Source organism: Thamnophis elegans, chromosome 12 (genome assembly GCF_009769535.1).
Source record: "Thamnophis elegans isolate rThaEle1 chromosome 12, rThaEle1.pri, whole genome shotgun sequence".
NCBI classification, from domain to species: domain Eukaryota; kingdom Metazoa; phylum Chordata; class Lepidosauria; order Squamata; family Colubridae; genus Thamnophis; species Thamnophis elegans.
In genome coordinates, this window is record NC_045552.1 from 54,207,157 (window position 1) to 54,227,530 (window position 20,374).

The 20,374-nt window shown below is 46.6% G+C and overlaps 2 protein-coding genes across 3 annotated transcripts in view; one reads left to right on the forward strand and one right to left on the reverse strand.

The window, feature by feature from the left end:
- Nucleotides 1-1,162, forward strand: part of TMEM255A (transmembrane protein 255A) — a 22,099-nt gene extending 20,937 nt beyond the window's left edge. The window contains exon 9 of the mRNA XM_032228548.1: nucleotides 1,001-1,162. Within this exon, the coding sequence (XP_032084439.1) occupies nucleotides 1,001-1,162 (162 nt within the window). The remainder of the gene's footprint in view (nucleotides 1-1,000) is intronic.
- Nucleotides 1,163-8,076: 6,914 nt separating this feature from the next.
- ZBTB33 (zinc finger and BTB domain containing 33) lies at nucleotides 8,077-19,992 on the reverse strand. Of its 2 annotated transcripts, none has more exons than XM_032227999.1 (2): nucleotides 19,880-19,992; nucleotides 8,077-12,271 (listed from the first exon to the last, which is right to left on the reverse strand). In XM_032227999.1, the coding sequence occupies exons 1-2, from the start codon at nucleotides 19,920-19,922 to the stop codon at nucleotides 10,236-10,238; spliced, it is 2,079 nt and encodes a 692-aa protein (XP_032083890.1). In that variant the 5' UTR covers nucleotides 19,923-19,992; the 3' UTR covers nucleotides 8,077-10,235. The 2 variants fall into 2 exon arrangements, with proteins under 2 accessions (XP_032083890.1, XP_032083891.1); XM_032228000.1 differs by lacking the exon at nucleotides 19,880-19,992 and adding an exon at nucleotides 16,069-16,637.
- Nucleotides 19,993-20,374: the final 382 nt, after the last annotated feature.

Genomic DNA, 20,374 nt, shown 5'->3' on the forward strand with positions numbered 1-20,374 from the left:
CGCAGCACACTGCCATGATCTCAGTGGCTGTTTACCTCTTAACCTATGTGAGCTCATCTAATTAGCAGAACCAGGCACTACCAGGAACTATTGAGTTATAGGCGATCCTACTCCGGGTGGGATGTTCTTGGGAGATTGACAAGGAGAATGTGCCAGTTACAATGCTGTTGCTATATGCTCATTGCTTTGCTTGTAAAAACTGTATAAAAAATTGTATAAAAACTATATAAATCCTGCGAAGGCAGGGAGGCATTTTGGAAGGAACCCTGTGATGCCTGGACTCTGAATCCATCAAGAGCAGAACAAAACAAGAGCAGGGCACAGCAACAGAACAGAACAGAACAGAACAACAGAACAGAAGAGGAGCAGAACAGAAAAACAGAACAAGAACAGAATTGAACTGAACCGAGCAGTGCAGAACAACAGATCAGAACAGAACAACAGAACAAGAGCAGAGCAGAACAGAAAAACGGAACAGAAGGGAACCGAACTGAACCAGAGCAATGCAGAACAACAAATCAGAACAGAACAGAACAACAAAACAAGAACAGAGCAGAACAGAAAAACGGAAGAGAAGAGAACCGAACTGAACCAGAGCAATGCAGAACAACAAATCAGAACAGAACAGAACAACAGAACAAGAGCAGAGCAGAACAAGAACAGAAAAACAGAACAACCAGAACCCGAACCAGAATCATAATCAGAACAAGAATAAGAACCAGAACCCGAACCAGAATCATAATCAGAACCAGAACCAGAACCAGAACCATTACTAGAATCAGAACCAGAACAGAACATGATTCTTTATTGGCCAAGTATGATTGGACAAACAAGGAATTTGTCTCCGGTCCCTAAACTCTCAGTGTATATATAAATGGTATGAGGTTCCTGCTTGAGCAAGGGTTGGGCTAGAAGACCTCCAAGGTCCCTTCTATCCCTGTTAAATCTGTTTTCTTCTCTCTCTCTCTCTTTCTCTCTCTTCCGTTCCCCCTGCCTGTAGCATTCCAGCCTCTTTGCAACCTCCAGCCCATCCGGCCTGCCAGAGGATCCGCTCTCGTTACCACCCTCGCCGAGTTTGGTCTGGTCCCCAACTGTGGCTCCACCTCGTTACTCCCCACCGTATTTTCCACCTTCCGAAAAGCCGCCGCCTTATTCGCCGTGAAGAGCGAGCAGAAGGGGAGAGGATGCCGTCCCTTGAACTGTCAGCAAATCTTTTGTACTGGAACAAGCTAACTGGCACGCCAGACCTTTCCCAATTTCCTTTCTTTTCCGGGAGCCTTGTGGCCGTCACTCTTGAGCAGCTTTCTCCAAATTTGACAACTTTTAAGATGTGCTGAATTCCGACATCCGTGGCTGGCTGGGGCATTCTGGGAGTTGAAGTCCATAGATGTCTTAAAAGTTGTTGCCAAGTTTGGAGGTTCCTGCTCAAGAATGATCCAAAATGCCCTGGATCCTTGCTTGTTTTTAACGGCGGGAGATTTAACCGTGGCCTGTTTTCTTTTTAAAGAAAAGTTGCTTTCTTTTCATGCTCTGAGCGAATCGCTTGCTAAAAATAGCCTTTGGTGATCTGGGAACTAACTTCAGCTCATCAAAAATTGGACTTCTTGGTCAAACTGTCGGATGGACCATGTGTTCTGACCGAGGCTTCCTGAGAGCATGAAGCAAACTCCTTGTCCCGACAAAACCCCCTTTTATTAATTGATGGTGAATTCTGGTCCTTCACCTCCAGCAAAGTCTTTCCAGGGAGGATTTACAGTCACAGACCTTATCTGGCTTGGAGAGCTGCCAGGCCGATATCTGCAAAACTTGGCAAGGAGTCTCAGAGAGTCGCAAAGCAATGAAGCGGACTAATTGTCTCCTGCAAACTCCACTCCCCTTTCGCTCCTCTTTTATTTCCTCTGGGAGGGGCCATTCATAGTCCACCTGTGGCCTTACCCCCAAGTTGACCCCTGTTCTTTAGCTGTTCCCTTCATCTGGCAACTCTGCTCATGCGCACACTGGGAACAGGCTCCAGCTGTTCTTCTGCCTCACTAATGTCTGACTCTGAAGGCAGCTGATAACTGGCATACGGCTGTGCATTTCCCAAACTGGCAGAGACTCAAAGAAAGTCAGCTTGGCAATCACAACCTATGGAATCATAGGTTTTCAATCCTATTTACTTGGGTTGTAATGGACCCAAACAACAGGAGCAGAACTTGGATCGACCGATTGTGGCTGCCAGATTTATATATTTGACCCAGATGACTCCGAGAATTGGAATCCCTGCCAGTCTCCGATAAATCTCCTACAAAGCCTATCATTGTTCATCGCTGGAGATGATGGGAAGTTCAGCCCTGTAGCTGAAGTGGCAACATGTCTCTGCTGTTCGTTTCAAGGAAGTCCCAAAGAGTCGGAGTGCATCAATTCTTTTTAAAACAGGGTGTGGAGAGCAGGAAAACAGCCGAAGGACAAATTTGCAAATGGCCAAGACTGAAGGCAGGATAGTTTATGGATTTCAGTGCTGCTGATTGAAGAGGCATACGCAGTGGTAGATTCATTGGCGTTGTGCTGGGGGAGGTGTGTGTGTGTGGAACCAGATTTCTTTTCTTTCAAATAAAGAGAAAAGCTATCCTAGGTGTTTCTCAACATGGCCCCTTTAAGGTATGTGGACTTCAATTCCCAGAATCCCCCAGCCATTGGGAAAAACTATACGCTACTGAAACTCTTATTGTGGTGATCTTTTAACTGGATGAAGCAGTGCCTCGTAGGGCAACTGTTTTTGAATCAAGATACCTCAAATGGGCCAATTTACAGAATTGTGTCCAAAATCCAGGACCCATCACTCCTTTTAAGGAATGACATTTGGGAAGATTGTGACTGCTTCGGTACCACCGATCGCTGCGGTCATGCGATCTTCCTTTTCAAAGTTCCCTGACAGTTTCCCAGGCAGTCTAGCAATCCCTTGCTGCCTCCTCCACCCAGCAGCAGCCTGGTACGGTAAAAAAAAAAAAAAAAAAAATTGGTCCCATCAACAGCTGTAGCCGTTACATCTAAATTTGAGGTTTCTTTAAAAAAAAAAAGACTTGGAACATGTCCCTCTTTTATATGTGTGTGTGCGCATGTGCACACCTGGGAAAATTGCATGAATAAATGAATATTTCTACCGCTTTGCACATTCAGTTTACTTGCTGCACACCCAACAAGAGGTGCTTTGTTGAAAATTTGGAAGCACAAAGTGTGACGTGGGGGCGAAAAGATCATGTACCTGAACAACAGGATTGTTTTTTTTTTTTTACTTGTAGCATTTCTGGATTAAACCTCGCTCAACATGTGTTAAAAGGCAGTGGGACTAACAGGAGCCGTGGCTCAATATAGAATGGGCAAGGGAGGATCCGTTTATGATGAATGCTTCAATGCGGTGCTGCAAATAAACCACCTTTTTTATAAGATCCACACAATGGTAGTTTCATGCGTGTTCCACTTTCCAAACTTCTCATCTTAACAACTTTGAACATTGAGATGTGTAATTTTAACTGATGTGCCCCCAAAATCGGTGGCAGTTACATAGATGGGTTCCAGAATCTTGGGGAGGGCGGGCACCTCAAGTGGATTCTTTCATATCATTGCAAACTCAAAAAAGTATGGGTAATCCTTGGCCCATGTAACGGTTAACGGAGCCCGTCCATTATGGATGTACCGTATTTTTCAGAGTATAAGATGCATCCTGTTTTTTGCAAAAATGGGCCCGTTTTTCATTTTAAAAAAGGCAATGGATAGCCTTTAGGAAGCTTATAGAGTGCTCCTGGAGGCTGGGGAGGGGGGGGGTTGAGCAAAAAAGAAACCGTTTTTTGCTCATTTCTGCCCTCCCCAGCCCCCAGGAGCTCTCTAAAAGCCTCATACATGCTCTGCACAGACATTTTGGTGAAGGGGGTGGGGTTCCGGGAGGCAAAAAATGCTGTATTCGGTGTATAAGACACACCTGGATTTTCAGCCTCTTTTTGGAGGGGGAAAAGGTGCGTCTTATACTCCGAAAAATACGGTATGTTGTAACGGCTGTAAACCAGATTGGAGGTTAAAAGCAAATTTGCAGTCTTGAATTTAAACCTCAAGAGTCCTTCAGCAAACCGGTGATTCTCTCTAGGTGCAGTTTGGCTGAAAACAAAGGGCCGGTTTTGGGCCAAAGCATCCTGAAATGTGGTCCCGTGACTACGGGCTCCTGCAAACGGTCTTAAAATGAAGCCACGTTGCTGCCAGATCCCCAAGGTTTGGTCACATGACTGTCGTAATTTCAGATCTGATCGCAAGTCCCTTTTTATAGAAGAGATTGGAGCTGGAAGGGACCTTGGAGGTCTTCTAATCCAGCCTCCTGCTCAAGCAGGAGAACCTATACTGTTTCAGTTAACTGTCTAGTCTCTTCTTAAAAACCTCCAGTGGTGGAGCGTCCATGGTTTCTGGTGGCAAGCAGTTCCGCTGGTTAATTGTCTGCACTGTTAGGAAAGTTTCTCCTTAATTCCAGGTTGCTTCTCTCCTTGATTAGTTTCCATCCTTTGTTTCTTGTCCTTCCCCCTGGTGCTTTGTGGAATAATTTGACCTCTGTGGCAGCCCCCACCCAAATACTGGAATGCTGTTATCATGTCACTCCTAATTCTAAGTTTCTTTAGACCCCCAAGCCTGCAGCCATTTTTATTGGATTGGTTGTAACTTTGGTGGCTAAGCAACCAGTTGTTCAGTCAAGAACTACCCTGGTACAAGCGATCCTCGGCGTACGACCACAATGGAGCCCAAAATTCATGTTGCTAAGCGAGACGGTTGAGTTTTGCCGCATTTTGCAAGTTTTCTTGTCACAGGTAAGTGAGCCACTGCAGTTGTTAAGTGGATTCGGATTCCCTGTTGACTTTGCTTAGCTAGGTCGCAAAAGAGGATTGCGTGATACACGCATACACACACTTACACACTCTAGTGGTGGGTTCCAGATCCTGTTCCAACCGGTATGATTGGAATGGGCCCAGTGGCGTCCACATGGATACACGCAGCACGCACATGCATATTACCCCCTCCGTGAGGCTTCAGCTGCTCAGCAGAACATTGCGCAGGTGCTGTACGCCCCATGTGGGTGGGCCCTCTGGAGCACCATACCGGAAGGGTATCTGGTGCTTCGGGCAGGCTCCGGTACGCCCGTACCGGGGCGTACCACCTACAGCCCACCTCTCCCCCCCTCTCTCTCTCCCTCCCTCCCTCTCCCTTTAACCTCTCTCTCTCTCTCACACACACACACACAGTACATTGCAACCGTCATAAAGATGAGCCCATTGCCAAGTGTGTGAATTTTGACCACAGGACCATGGGGAACGCTGCAACCGTCATGAAAAACGGTCGTTAAGTCAAAACTTTTTTCCCCAGTTCTGTCGCTAACTTGGAACAGTCTCTAAAGGAACTGTTGTAAGTCAAGGGCTTGCTTTATACATAAAACCACCAGTGAGCAGACTGGGTTAGGATCCTAACCACGTATAGCAACCAGCACGACGTTGACTTAATCAACGATGCTTTTCATTTTTAGCCCACAAAAAGGACGATAGATCTGATTCCAAATTACAGAATAGAATACCAAGAGTTGGAAGGGACCTTGGAGGTCTTCGAGTCCAACCCCCTGCGTAGGCAGGAAGCCCCGTATTTAAAAGAGCCAAGGTGGCGCAGTGGTTAAATGCAGCACTGCAGGCTACTGCTAGATCAGCAGTTCAGCGGTTCAAATCTCACCGGCTCAGGGTTGACTCAGCCTTCCATCCTTCCGAGGTGGGTAAAATGAGGACCCAGATTGTTGGGGGCAATATGCTGACTCTCTGTAAACCGCTTAGAGAGGGCTGAAAGCCCTATGAAGCGGTATATAAGTCTACTGCTATTGCTATTGCTATTGTTGTCAAAAGAAGAAGAAAAACGTTGGGCACCTCTTCAGAATGGTAAGTGTTTATTTACTTATTTATTTTGCCATACAAAGCTCTAAGGACTAAAAATCAAGTATTGGTTAATGAAAAGCAGAACAACGAATTCCCAGAAAAGGTTAAGGAAAAAAGCTGTACAACTATATACATTACAGTACTGTATTGATAAAATAAAAAATAATAATAACACCGCTCTGTAAAAACCATCGTCGAAATAAAAACCACTGCCCCTCTTTTCTTTTCTTTTGCATCTTTCGTTTTGCTACTAAGTGATAATGCTCCGGTAGGAAATAAATTAAACCAAGTACTGATATATATATATATTTTCTTATTAATCTCGCCGTCCTATACAGGAATGCACAAACGCACATTTGAAGAGGAGTCGATCTCTCTCTCTCTCTCTCCTGCCCCCAATATAACAAATTCATAACTCAGAAATACCTGCGCCAAAAAGAGAAAAAAAAACCCAAGATTTTCAAATATTGGATTTATACAAACTTTACGCAGGCAGGAATATTTGAATTCTCTCAGAATGCAGAATATCTTCTCCCCAACGATTCAGCAAATATCTTCTCCCCAACAATCCAGCAAGCGTGACAATGCTATTTTTTTCATCCTGTTACATTGCATGCAAGTTTTTAAAACGGGAGGGAAAACCCAAAAAGAATTTTTTAAAAAAATAGGGATTCTTGCAATGGTGTCTCTTTTTAGGACAGGGGCATTTGCAATGTTGGTAGATCCGAACTCAAGCCCATTTGCTCCGAGAAAGACATACTTAGAATGATTTCACCTGCTGTTATCGTTTTTTGCTTTAGATTTCAATCAAGGTTGTACTTCCCATTCATCTCTGTAGTAAATGTGGGTTTTGGGGGAAGGAAACAAGGGAATTCTTTCTTTCTTAGTAATGTAATTTAGAAGGGTTCTTTCTAGAGCTGATGCTTTTATAAAACGGAAAAGAGAGAAACTGAAAAAGGAAAGGGTCTATTTTCTTAAATCGGTAACCGCCAGGTGCTTGAAAAAAATAAAACTATGAAATGGCGTCAATCAAAATATTTCCAATGCCGTAAAGCAAAAAGACCTTTCCGGCTACGTGATAAGAACCCGTTAATTTTGGATATTGAGACTTTCTTTCCTAGGAAGACCAAAATGCATGCAGAGTGTCTTTCTAACAAGATAAACAGCTTTGAAACTTTCATCTTTAGGTTTTGCAAATTTAAAAAAAAAGACATTTTCAACAGGCACTGATTTAATTACTGGTTATCAGGATTTTCTGGGGTGGGGTGGGAGAGTAGCACGTTTAAGCTGAAAGTTTGATTGACAGCCAGCAACATGGTGGGCTTTACTTAGCAAACGTAACACCCTTTGCTACAGGCAGCTGAATGAAGTTACGTTTCACTTCGTTTATAAAACGCGACAGACACGGGTGACTCTGAAAAGGACAAATATACTGGAGATCGATTAACAGTGAGGGTGTTTTCTTTTCAAAATAAAAAGCCCCACAAATTATTAAATTTCAGTATGCAGTGCCAGTTTTAAAAGATCATTTCCATTTATGAAAACAAAAGAAACTCCTAGCCCCGATGAAACGGAGTCTCTACAGAAAAACAAAAACAAAAAACAGCATACAGAGTCACTTCGCTTTCTCTCATTATTAGAAAACACAATCTGTTCTTTTCAGCGTGGATTTTCGTACATGATTTTTCTCTTTTACTCCACAGCAGAATTTCATTCACTTCCTGGCTGAAAACACGACGTTAAAGAAAAAAACGACGACACGAAATTAAGGACTAGGAATACTACTTTGAATACAAAACAGAGCAAGGGGGTCGAACTCAAGGCCCGGGACCCGGATACGGCCCACGGGAGGCTTAAATCTGGCCTGCAGGGCTGCCCTCGAAACAGCAAAGGACCGTCCCGCGGTGCCTCTGCCAGCGAAAATGGAGCTCAGGAGGGCTACACACGGATTCTCCCGAGCTCCGTTTTCACTGGAAGAGGGTTGCAGGAGGCTGTCGCAGCTGGAAACAGTGTTTGGGAGCCTGTTTTCGCTGGCAGAGCGCTTGGGCATCTTAACAGGCGCCCCTGGCATGAGTGATGTTGAGGTGGCCATGCCCACTCCGCCCCCCCACCCCCCCGAGGTCAAACACAACCATGATGAGGCCCTCATTGAAATTGAGTTTAACACCCCCCCTGAAATAGAGACTTCAGAAAAGGGGAAAAAGAAGAAAAAAAATAGCTTAAGTGATGAGGACAGGAGATTTTCATGACAAACCACCAATCGCTAACTACTTTTATTCATCACAATCCTTTTCAACTTTCTGTAACACCCACTCCAAATATCATAATTTACAAAAAAAAAGGGCAAGAGGTTACTTGACAAGAAAAAAAAAACATCACCAAAACTACATGGCTTCTTGACCATTTCTGTTATTTGCTTAAATCAAGACCCTGGAAAATCGCGAGCCCTGGAAAAGTATAGTCCCAATTTGCGACGCAAGGAAAGCATGACCCCAAAAGGAAACTCAAGGCTAGCACATCTGCCCCCTCTCCCCCCTCCAAAAAAGCCAACCCTCCTTTTCCGTGAGGCTGCTGTAAAAAACGAACTAACTAGTAGGCTCTCTCTTAAAAACTACCAACTCAGTTGCAGAGAGGGGGGAAAAAATACAACATCATTTGCCAAGGCTGCTTTGGTAGGAAGCTTCTGCACTGTTCAGGGCAAAAAAATCTACAAAATTAGATTTCTAATTTTGTTTTTCCTCCCAGGGAATAAGACGAGGGGTTAAAAAAACAAAAAACGATTCACTGTAAATGGTTAACCTGCTTATCCTGTAGAAAAAGGTCCAGATCTTATAATTTCTTCCATCTACCCTACCCAGTCCAAAAAAAAAAAAAAGTGAAATACAATGGCACAGCCACTGAGTTAAGCTTAATCACCGGGATAATAAGAACAATAATAAGAACAAGTGTTAACGTTTAGAGAAAGTGTCTCCATTCTCTTTTAAGGAGGGCCCACATGCATTACCAATAATATACGGTGTTTTTCACACTATAAGACGCATCTCTCCCCAAGTGGGTGGAAATGTTTGTGCGTCTTATAGAACGAATATTGAGACAGAGGGACAGCGGTTGGTATGGTGGCAGCATTTGCCGCCACCTGCCACCATTCACTGCTACCGCGGAACACTGGAACCTTTGCTGGCGAGCAGCTGATCGGCGATTGGATCGGCTTCCCGGAATACCCCCGATCAGCTGTCCTCGGTGACGGGGATTGCCGCCGCCGATTGCCAGCGATCCCCGCTGCCTAGAAAAATCGGTCGGCAGTATTCCAGGAGGCCGATCCAGCCACCAATCAGCTGCTTGGCAGCGACGGCCCTTGTGTTTCCGGAAGCAGCAGCAGCTCAGCTATGTTGACCGGTGATGGACACAACTGAGCAGAACCCTGACAAGCCACATGCTGGGGACTGCGATAACGTGCTGAAGCTGACCAGGCTGTTTGCTGCAAGGACGCTAACCGGATGAATACCGGATGGATGCTTGGAGGCAGATTTTTATTTTCTCGTTTTCCGCCTCGAAAGCTATGTGTGCGTCATATGGTCCGGTGCGAAAAATACTGTATTTCAAAGCCAACAAAAAAAAATGGCTAAGCCTCTTTCGCTGTTAAGCTTGGTTTCGTGAGAGCAAGCATGATTTGGACCCTTATAACGTTTCATTGCAAGAACGCACTGATTTCTATTTAAAAAAAAATATATTTCCCCACCCACCCAGGGACACCCTCCCCCCACAACATCAGTAAGAAAACCTAGCTGGGTGCCTGTTTTGTGGTCACAATGAAACCCTTTTCAGCATTAAAGTGCTAACATGAAAATAGAAGTAAGTGGTTCAAGGAAGATATATATTCCTGTTATTCTACACCTAACCCGGGGAGCAGGGGGTGGGGGGGAGTCTCCGAATGGGAAACTTTTTAGATTTCGATCCATACGAATAAACGCCGAAGCGCCTAACTTCCTAAGCGTCTTCACACCTGTATTCAAGTATCGTTTTATTTCCTGACCAATTTTTTTTGTTGTTCACAAGTTCAAAAGTTACACATATTAACTAATTTTAAAACACTACCGTAGGCTAAAGGTCGAAGAAGAAGCACGCGGACGTGTTTCGTAATGGGAGAAAGCTCTCTCGAAGCTTCCAAGGGGCCCGTTGAGAAAGAGCTCTGGTGTTTTGTTTTTTTTCTTTTAAAACAACCAACAACCACAAAAACTTTCCTCCCACTTTTGATAACGAAACAAAACATTTCCCCCACACACACACACATTTTTCGCAACACCTTCAGTAAGATTCTGGTATCACGAACTCAAATTCGGAGGTGCCGTCCGATGGGTTTTGTTTAAAGAGGGTTTCGTTTCCTTGTTGGACGAAGATGTCGTCCCAAGTCATTGGCTTCACGGGTTGGTTCGGGACCGGTTCCTGAGGGGTCTCTTTTGGAGGACTGCCAGCATAAACCAGGGCATTGTCATTGGTGACCGGGATATTGTTGGAACTCCCCGAAATGTAGGCGTAATTTCTGATCTGCAAAGACCGACACGGATGCAAACGGTACAGCTTTGATTCCCCGGTAGGATCTTGGCTGTGAACCGATCGAAGATGAGTGGCCATCACCTGATAATTGATAAAACACTGGCCGCAAGCCAAGCACTGGTACCGCCGCTCGCCGGTGTGGTGGATTTCGTGCTTGGTGCGGTACTCCGCCAGAGGGAAAACCTTCTCGCAGTAACGACAGGGGTATTTCTTCTCCCAGGAATGAACGTTGAAGTGTCTCCGTAAACTGGTCAGGCAGACGTACGATCTCCGGCACACAATGCAGATGTAGTACACCTTCCCGTCCATAATCAGCTCGTAGTGGTCATCGTGTTTGACTTTCAAGCGCTTGCGGTTGGCGGAATCGTTGCCCGAGTTGTGCGGCACGTTGTCCAGCTGAACTTCCCCGTCAGCCTCGTTTTTCACCGGGATGACGATGTCGTAGGTGTCTTCGCCGATGTTGGCGTAAACTTTGCAGCCGGTGGACAAGCTTTCTATCTCCGTTGTTTTGTCTAAGGTGATGATCTTCTGCCCTTCGGTGACGTGCTTCGGCGCAACATTTGGGGGAGCGTCCTTGAGGCCTCCGGAAAGAACATCGGAGATCTGGATCTTGAATTCGTTGGGTTGGGAGACGGGTTCCGGCAGGAAGTTCACAACTTGCTTCTTCTGGGCGGCTGTGCTGTCGGCCGCAACGGTAGGTTTCGGAGTGGTGGGCTGCTGGACCAGAGAACTGCTGCTTGCTGAACCGGGACTGGATAAACCCAGAATGTCATCATCGTCTTCCACATCTTCCTCTTCCTCTTCCTCCTCGTCGATGACATTGGTTTCCATGTCAGTTAAGGAATCGTTGGTGGATGGCTGCTGGTTCTCCTCGGGAATCGGCAACACCTCTATTTCGTGGGACGGACCAACTCCTGGAGCGACATCAACCCGAGATGAATTGAGCACAAGGACATTTGGAGTCGTGGTCTTTGGAGCTGGGGGTGGAAGTGGGTCAAGAAGCTTTTGGTTTTCAGCCGGATTTGGAAGAACCGTCGATGAGTCGAGCAGTCGTGGAGGCGCAGTTGCCACCGGTTGAGGGAGAGAATGACTGTTGGACGAGCTGGCTACCTCAGAAGACCCATTTGGGCAAGGCGGGATCTGGGTTATGACTTTGGTCTCCACAGAACGTTCCTTAGAAGGGACCAGCTCTGAGCAGAAAATGACATCGTCGTCATCATCCTCGGAATCACTAATGGTGATCTTAGTGGAATCACACGACTCCCGGTAGAGGGAAAAAGATTCCGTAATTATCGGCTTCCCGAGTTTTACAGCTTGGGGCTCAGACGGGGCTGGGAGCTTCTGGGCTTTCGGCCCATTGCCCTCCGGGATGGGCAGCTCCGAAGCGCTGGGTGTGGCCTCCGAAGACATGCTCTTCACCTGTTGCAACGGGACGCCCAGCTCGGCGAGGAATTTGACCCCCAGCAACTCCCCCGATTTAATCAGTTCATCGAGCAGATCCGATCGCACCCGGACGATTTTGGAACTGTAGATGTAGTTGAGGATTTCCGCGAAAACCTCCCCCCGGATGAAGTTCAGCTCAACGACTTGTCCCGCCACGGCAAAGAGTTGGTGGAAATAAGTGCTGGAAGCCGAAAGGATATTCCGGTGGGCTCGAAACTTGCGGTCCTCCACGATCACAGTGACGTCGCAGAAAAGCCCGAGGCCTCGCTGCTCGTCCAGCGCTTTCAAAAGCATGCCAGAATATTGGTTGTCGGTAGCGGTGATGAGCTTCCTGGTCTCCATCCCTGGAACAAAGAAATAGAATCAAAATTCCTTTCTATGGTAAAAAGCGAGCACTCACCTCTCTCCTGGGAGAATTAAATATTTTGAGAAATATTAAAAATGCACAAAATTGTATTTCCCTGGATGAGAAACGGAGAAACGTGGGGGTTTTTTTAGAGGCAGGAAGCAGACTCACTCTTCACAGCCCCCACCCCAGTAATTTTACTTACTGTGCAATTAGAAAGGAACCTGGCTGTTTATTGCCCTTCTAGCATAAAAAGGCAAGGTCTTTATTGATTTAGCCGATTAAAAATAGGGGTTCACTGATGGAGGCTGAGGAGGTCAAATGAGAAACGCAACTTTGGAGAACCTGAAAGTTAGTAAGGGAATTTGACAAGCAATGTTAAGGCATGATGAAACACATCCACGGATTAACACACACAAAACAGGAGCTGAAAACAGGCCGCATATATTTCTTCACTGTTATTTCTCAACAGCTGCCTTACTCGGTGTACATGATGTGTGCCAGAGGTGCCAGACTCTTGAACTATCACGCCAGCGGTGGAGAATCCTCAATAGGGTTCGCACCTCACTTCAGTATTTGAGGGGCTGCCACAAAGAAGAGGGGGGGGTGTTTGTCAGATTTTTCTCCAAAGCACCAGAGGGCAGGAGAAGAAATAATGGTTGGAAACTGATCAGAGAGAGAAGCAACCTGAGGAGAAAGTTCCTGAGAGTGAGGCCAATTAACCAGTGGAGCAGCTGAGGTTGTGGGTGCTCCATCACTGGAGGTTTTTAAGAAGAGACTAGAAAGTCACTTAGCTGAAATGGTATAGGTTTGGGGCTAGACTAGAAGATCTCCGAGGTCCCTTCCAGCTCTGCTGTGCTCTGCTCTGGTCCACTCCAATTCCTATTCTATTATTCACTCTACTCCACTCCACTCCTATTCCTATTCTATTATCTACTCTACTCTGCTCCACTCCACTCCTCCATTCCACTCCTATTCCTATTATCTACTCTACCCTACTCCACTCCTATTCTATTCTCTACTCCACTCCTATTCCTATTCCTATTATCTACTCCACTCCACTCCTATTCCTATTATCTACTCCACTCCACTCCACTCCTATTCCTATTCTATTATTTACTCTACTCTGCTCCACTCCACTCCTATTCCTATTATCTACTCTGCTCCACTCCTATTCCTATTCTATTATTTACTCTACTCTGCTCCACTCCACTCCTATTCCTATTATCTACTCTATTCCACTCCACTCCTATTATCTACTCCACTCCACTCCTATTCCTATTCTATTATCCACTCTACTCTGCTCCACTCCACTCCTCCACTCCTATTCCTATTATCTACTCCACTCCACTCCTATTCCTATTCTTATTCTGTTATCTACTTTACTCTACTCTCTAATTTCTATTAAGTGAATCACTGCTGTTGAGACATTAATAATCCGGGTTGTTAAGTGAATCGGGCTTCTCCGTTGCCTTTGTTTGTCAGAAGGTCGCAAAAGGAGATCACGTGACCTTGGGACACGGAAACGGTCATAAACATGAGCCAGTTGCCAAGCATCTGAATTTCGATCACGTGCTCGTAGGGGGTGGCACAAAGGTCATCACTATTTAAAAACCGGTCATTAAGTCCCACTTTGTAACTTTGAAGGGTCCCTAGGCAAACTGTCGTAAGCCGAGGACCACCTGTGTTACGGCAATAATAGCAGACCCAGCTGCGGCGGCAGAGAAATACGAAACAGGAACAATAAAAGAAGAAATCTGGCATTTTTAGCTCCTGTCCACCAGGAGGAAGAGGTTAGTTCCCACGGCTTTTTACAAGATCACAATGAAGGTTGTTAATTATGCAAAAATATGCGCTAATTCCTGTTTCTTAGACAAGGAACTCAAGCGGATAGTCGGGCCCAGGTGGCTGGATTTAGTCATGCCACAGACAGAAAGAAGCGCGAAGTGCAACTGCGTTCATTTTTTTTCTCGAGTTCTGCAAATTCAGGTTGTTTCTGCTTAAAATTCCCCGGCCTTGTGGAAAGTTCCAGAAGCCCTGATTGCATTGCAAGGGAGACCCGGAAGCATGCATTGAGTGCCATCTGAGTTTTCAGAGGTGTTCCCCCACCACCCTCCAGGGGCTCTTTGAAACAGCCCCAAAACTTAGGCCGGCTTCTGATATCGAAGTTGGTTTTATCAGTCCATAAAGGAAGCTGCAGACATCTCCGCTCAACCCCTCACATGGCCCAGCTTCAAGAAAAGAGTGCTTGGTCATGTCTACACAAGCGGGTTCTTCTCAGCCGGTTTGCGGCCCCGCCTGTCAGCCCCAACAGCTTTCCGGTTGTGAGGGACTCCAAATCCCATCCCTGGCCGCAGAGGATAGAAATTGTAAGCCAAAAGGACTGGAAGGATTGCAAGTTTAAAAATTCCTCCAGGGCCATGAATGTCAGCGCTAATAGAACCAGTTTCCTTGGCTGTCCAATAAAACACCCTCCATTGTTTCGGGATTACCCCTCCCTTGGCCCTGCTGGCTGGGGACGATGGGAGCGGCAGCCTATCCAGAATCCAGCCAATGGGGAATTGAGTGGGGAGATCAAAAGAGCAAGGGGAAAGGAGTTGCCAATTTGTTCCTCAACTTTAAAATGCCAACTTTCTTCCTCCCTCTATCACGAGCTAGTCCTTAAAAGAATTGTCTGGCCCTGCTAGGAGGGGGTGATGGTTATTGTAGTCACAACGCACCAAGTTGTCAAGCTGATAAGCGAAAGGAAACAGGAGACATTCCAGATCTCCTCCTTACGTAAGCTGTCTACTCCTCTAATCCTGTTCCCTTGCCGGGAAGCATGGGAGTCAGAATCCAGGCTGGTAAGTTTGGGAAAGAAGGAGAGAGAGAGAGAGAGAAAAGGAGGGAGAGAGAGAAGAAAGAGAAAAGAGAAGAGGGTGAAAGAGAGAGAATATAGATAGAACAGAAAGTGTGTAAGAGAGAAGAGAAGGAAGAGTGAGAGAGAAGAGGGAGGAGAGAGAGATAAAAGAGAGGAACAGGGAGAAGAGAAAAGAGGAAGGAGAAAAGAGAAGAAACCAAAGAGAAAAAAGAAGAGAAAGAGTGAGCAAAAGAAGTGATAGAAAGGAGAGAAAAGAGAAAAAGGAGAAAGAGAGAAGAGAAAGAGAAGAAAGGAGAAAAAGATAGGATAGGAGAAAAGAGAAAAAAGGAAGAGGGAAAGAGTGAGCGAGAGAAGTGATAGACAAGAGAGAGAAAAGAGAAAAAGGAGAAAAAGAGAGAAGAGAAAGAGAGGAAAGAAAGGAGAAAAAGATAAGATAGGGCAAAAGAGAAAAAAGGAAGAGGAAAAGAGTGAGCGAAAGGAGAGAGAAAAGAAGAAAGAAAAGAGAAAAAAAGAAGAGACAGAGAGTGGGAGCGAGGAGAGAAAAAAAAAGAGAAGAAAGAGTGAGAGAGGAGAGGCGAAAAAAGAGAGAAAGGAGAAGAGAGAAAAAAGGAAAAAAGGAAGAGAAAGAGGAGAGAGACGGAGATCTTTAGGAACGTGCCTCTCTTGGGGCAACCACAGAAGCAGCTGAACTCCGCCCGTGTCGATGGGAGAGGAGGATTCAAGAGAGAAGAAATGGGGGGAGGGGGCTGAGCCCCCCCAGATGATGGGTATTGTGGTCCTTCTGCACCTGCAGGGGCAGCTAACCCACCGGGGAGGAAGGGAGGAAGGGAGGGAGGGACTGAAGGAGGGAGGGAGGGAGGGAGGGGGCAGCTGGCCCAAAGCCTGCCCCTTTCCGCCGCTGCCGGTCCAAAACAACCAAGACCGGCTCTCCGTACCTCCGCTCCGCCCCGCGTCTTCGGCTCTCTCCGCCCGCAGCCAACCAGCCCCGCGTCCCTCCGCTCGCTCGACGCGACGCTTCCCAGCCCTTGCGCGCTTCTCGGCTCTTTCCGGAGCCGCTCGGACGGCCTCGTGCCCCGCCCGAACGCCGCTCGGAGGGCCTTCGCGCCTGGCCGAAGGGCCGCTCGGCCGCGCCCGGCGAGAAGCCGAGAGGGAGGAGTCGCTAGCCGAAGGCGCTCGGGCTCCGGAGGGGAAAAAAAAAAGCCTTCGGGGATTTTCGGCTTCGGAGCGCTCCCGGGCTGAAATCCTAGCGGCGGCAAAGACTCTCCCCCACCCCGGCCCCTTCCTCTCTCTCGGCTGCGGCTTGGGGGCATCCCGTGCAAAAAGCGCCCACGTGCAAATGCTCCAGACACGTGGAGCTCGGGGCTGGCTGGGCTCCAGGCCGACCTCCTGGGTCTCTTTCTGGGGTGATGCAACAACATTGCCACCAGCTGCCCGTTGCAAATCTGCAAAACTCTTTTGCAAGAGTTAGCACCCCTGCAACCTAACAAATAAATTGTGTGTGTGTGTGTGTATGTGTGTGTATTTATGTATGTATGTACATATGAGAGAGAGATAGTGTGTTTGTGTGTAAGAGAGTTGAGATAGATGATAGATAGATAGATAGATAGATAGATAGATAGATAGATAGATAGATAGATAGATAGATAGATAGATAGATATAGAGCGAGCTATAGTGGTAGATAGATAGATAGGTAGGTAGGTAGGTAGGTAGGTAGGTAGGTAGGTAGGTAGGTAGGTAGGTAGGTAGGTAGGTAGGTAGGTAGATAGAGCTATAGAGATAGATAGATATAGATGATAGATAGATAGATGATTGATAGATAGATAGAGCTATAGAGATAGATAGATGATAGATAGATAGATAGATAGATAGATAGATAGATAGATAGATAGATAGATAGATAGATAGATGGATGATAGAGATATAGATAAATAATGGAGATTGGTCATTGGTTCCTAAGCACACACACACACACAAACATATATATATATAGAGAGAGAGAGATTAGATAGATATAGAGAAAATGATATACAGATATAGATACATATAAATAATGGGAGATTGGACATCAGTCCCTTGCTCTAAGCACCAGCTCTGCTCCTGAATAATCAGTGGAAATTCCTTTTAAGATCCAGGCCAAAACGGATTTAGCTCCTAGTGAGGTCCAAAAGAACCCAATTCCTGAATCTCTAATCTTTCGAGATCCCCAAAATATATCTTTCATTAACCCGATAGTCTGGATTTGCAGAACCCTCAACTTAAAAAAACGATACAGGTTTCTTGGAGCAAATCAACATCCACTGGTTGTGTCTTAAGGGCAAGTGTCTTAAGGGCGAAAAAGGAAAGTGCATTAAAGGCACCTTGTGTGGATTGCTTCTGATACTCTTCAGGCCCAGGGGGCTTAGCATATCAAAAGCAACCAACTAACTTATCTTTAAAAGCAGCTCCTGTTAAAGTACTGCTGTAAAGGCAAAGTTCTTACTTCCCTATCACGATCTATAGTAATTCTATCAGCATGGGAAGATGGGCATTTTCACCAGTTGAATAGAAATGTGAATTGTGTGGCCAATTCACTTTTTTTCCGTTTTAAATCTTAACTTCACCACTAAAATTGTAATGTTTTCTCCAGAATGCATAAGCAATGTATTCCCCCCCCCAAAAAAAAACCCTGTTTCTAACAGTTATTCTCAACTACAAACCAGCCAAGCCGCCTATTGTATAACCAGCCCAGCCTATGTGGATTACAACCTCAAAGAATTAGGCTAAATAATTCTACTTATATAGAGAGCCTGTGCTCTGACTTGCATTATATTTAATATCTTCCCTCTGGGGAGGGTTAATTAATTCATGCCCCTTGCTTTTAAACTGTTTTTGTGGAATGTTTTTTATTGCTTAGTTATATCATGCCCAGAGACTCCTTGGAGGGAGGGGGGCATCTGATCAATAAATAACGGATAAGGTAAGCCCCCTTTCATCTACAGGTAGTCCTCGACCTACGACCACAATTGTGGTCAAAGTTTCTGTTGTTAAGTGAGACATTTGTTAAAGTGAGTTTTGCCCCATTTTACGACCTTTCTCGTCATCGTTGTTAAGCAAATCCTTGCCGTTGATAATTTTGCAACCTGGCTAGGTGAAACTGGCTTCCTCGTTGGTTTTGCTTGTCCAGAGGTCGCAAAAGCGGTTCGCATGACCTTGGGACACAGCAACGGTCGTTAAGTATGAACCAGTTTGCCAAGCATCTGAATGTTGAACCACGTGATTATTGGGATGCTACAAAGGTTGTTAAGCATGAAAATTGATCATGCCTCTTTTTTTCATCACTGCTGTAACTTCAAACAGTCGTTAAAGAAAACTGTTGTAAGTTGAGGACTACCTGTATTACAGCGAAGTTTCTATCCACTAATAACGATTTGAGGTCAGCATCCTGCGCTCTTCTTTTCCAAAAAAACAAAGCCCCCTCCCCACAAAGGTCAACCTTCTCCATGGCTCCAGCAGGTGTCAAAGGTGGAATTTCATCCCTGCTGCAGATCTCCAAGCCAAAGTTGATAGGATCCATCCATCCTAAGTCTGTAGAGATCCTCCGTCATCCAGGTCATGGTTGTCCCAAAGGTGCTTATTTTTTTTCAGGGGGCAACTGGACTTCCTGGTTTTTCTCTGAAAATGCTTTGCATCTCATCCAAGAAGCTTCTTCAGCTCTGACAGGAGAGCAGGGAATGGAAGGATGAGTATTCCTTGCAGACAGCTGGAAATTTGCATCCTTTTAAAGGGTCGTTGAAGCCCTTGGAGGTTTATCTGTCTTCAAGGCAGGGACCTTCCAAAAGGATGCAAATGTCCAGCTGTCTGCAAGGAATCTAAATCCTTCCATTCATCCCCATCCAGTTAGAGCTGAAGAAGCTTCTTGGATGAGAAGCAAAACAACTTCCAAAGAAAAAAACCACTAAGTCCAGTTGCCTCTTGGGGGAAAAAAAAAGCACCTTTGGGATAACCACGACATGGAAGACTGGGAAACCTCCAAAGACATTTATCCCAAAGGTCCTTTTTTTTGTTTTCAAGAGACAACTGGGATTTTCTTGCCTTTTTCTTTGGAGACCTTTCGCTTCTCATCCCAAAGGATGCCAATGACCAGCTCTGTCTGCCAGGAGCCTCCATCCTTCCATTCCATCCCAGTCAGAGCTGAAGAAGCTTCTTGGAGGAGAAGCGAAACCTCTTCAAAAGTAGTGGGGGGGAAAACCCCAGAAAGTCCAGTTGCTTCTTGGGGAAGGGGGGGAAAAAGCACCTTTAGGAGACCCATCCTATGGGATCCTATTAAAATAAAATAAAATGTTTGAAATAAAAAGCAACGTGGCCCGATGCTTCAAAGGCTTCTTGGGGGGATCGACCCAGCCTTCTTTCCCACCGGGGAGGCTCCGCTTGGAGGGCACAGCAGCACCGGGAAAACCGTATCCATTGCATCCACCCGGGCCGGCGGGGCAGGGAGAAAGGAGTAAGTCGTCCCCCCCCAGACAAGCAGCCTCTTTGGCCCCAGCCGCCTTCTCGCCCGCTTGGCAGCATGGAGGAGCCAGCCAAGCCCGAGGCTTAGCGGGAAGCCGGAGCCAAGCCCGGGCCGGCCACGCGTCCGTCTCCGCCGCCCTCCCGCGAACAAGGCCGGGCGGGCATCGCTTGCTCAGCCGGGTCCCTCACCCCCCCCCCTCTCCCGGTTCCCGGCTCCGATGCTCCGGCTTGGTCTTTCCTAGGAAGGCGGTTCTTACCCGGAGTCTTGCCGCCCGCCTCGCTCATGGCGCCCGGCTCCATCGCGTCTCACCGGCGGCAGCAGCAGCCCATCCGAGCACAAAGGAACCGCCTTGCGGAACTCCAGCGAAGCCGCCGCGGGAGCCGGGCGGACGGAAAGAGGACGCGCACCCACCGGAAGTGGCGGAGGAACGGGTTTTTTCCCCCGCCGACGGAGGGTCCCGGTGACCGCCAAGGAGCCTAGGCAGCTTTGTTATGATGAGGGGGAAGGAGCTGAGGGGAAAATCGAACAGCGGGGTGCGGATCACAGGGCCGGAAGTGAAGAATGGGGGAAGGAGAAACGGAAGGACCGTTACTTTTTTTCCCCCCAGCAGGCTATCCTGTGAAGGAAAGGGTCCGAAGTTGCTCCGGACGCCCTTGTAAAGTGATCCAGGCTACAGGATGAGTAAACCGGGTCTCTCTCAGAAAGATTGCACCATAGCGCTTAGCACTAACTAGCCGGATCCCGAGCATCG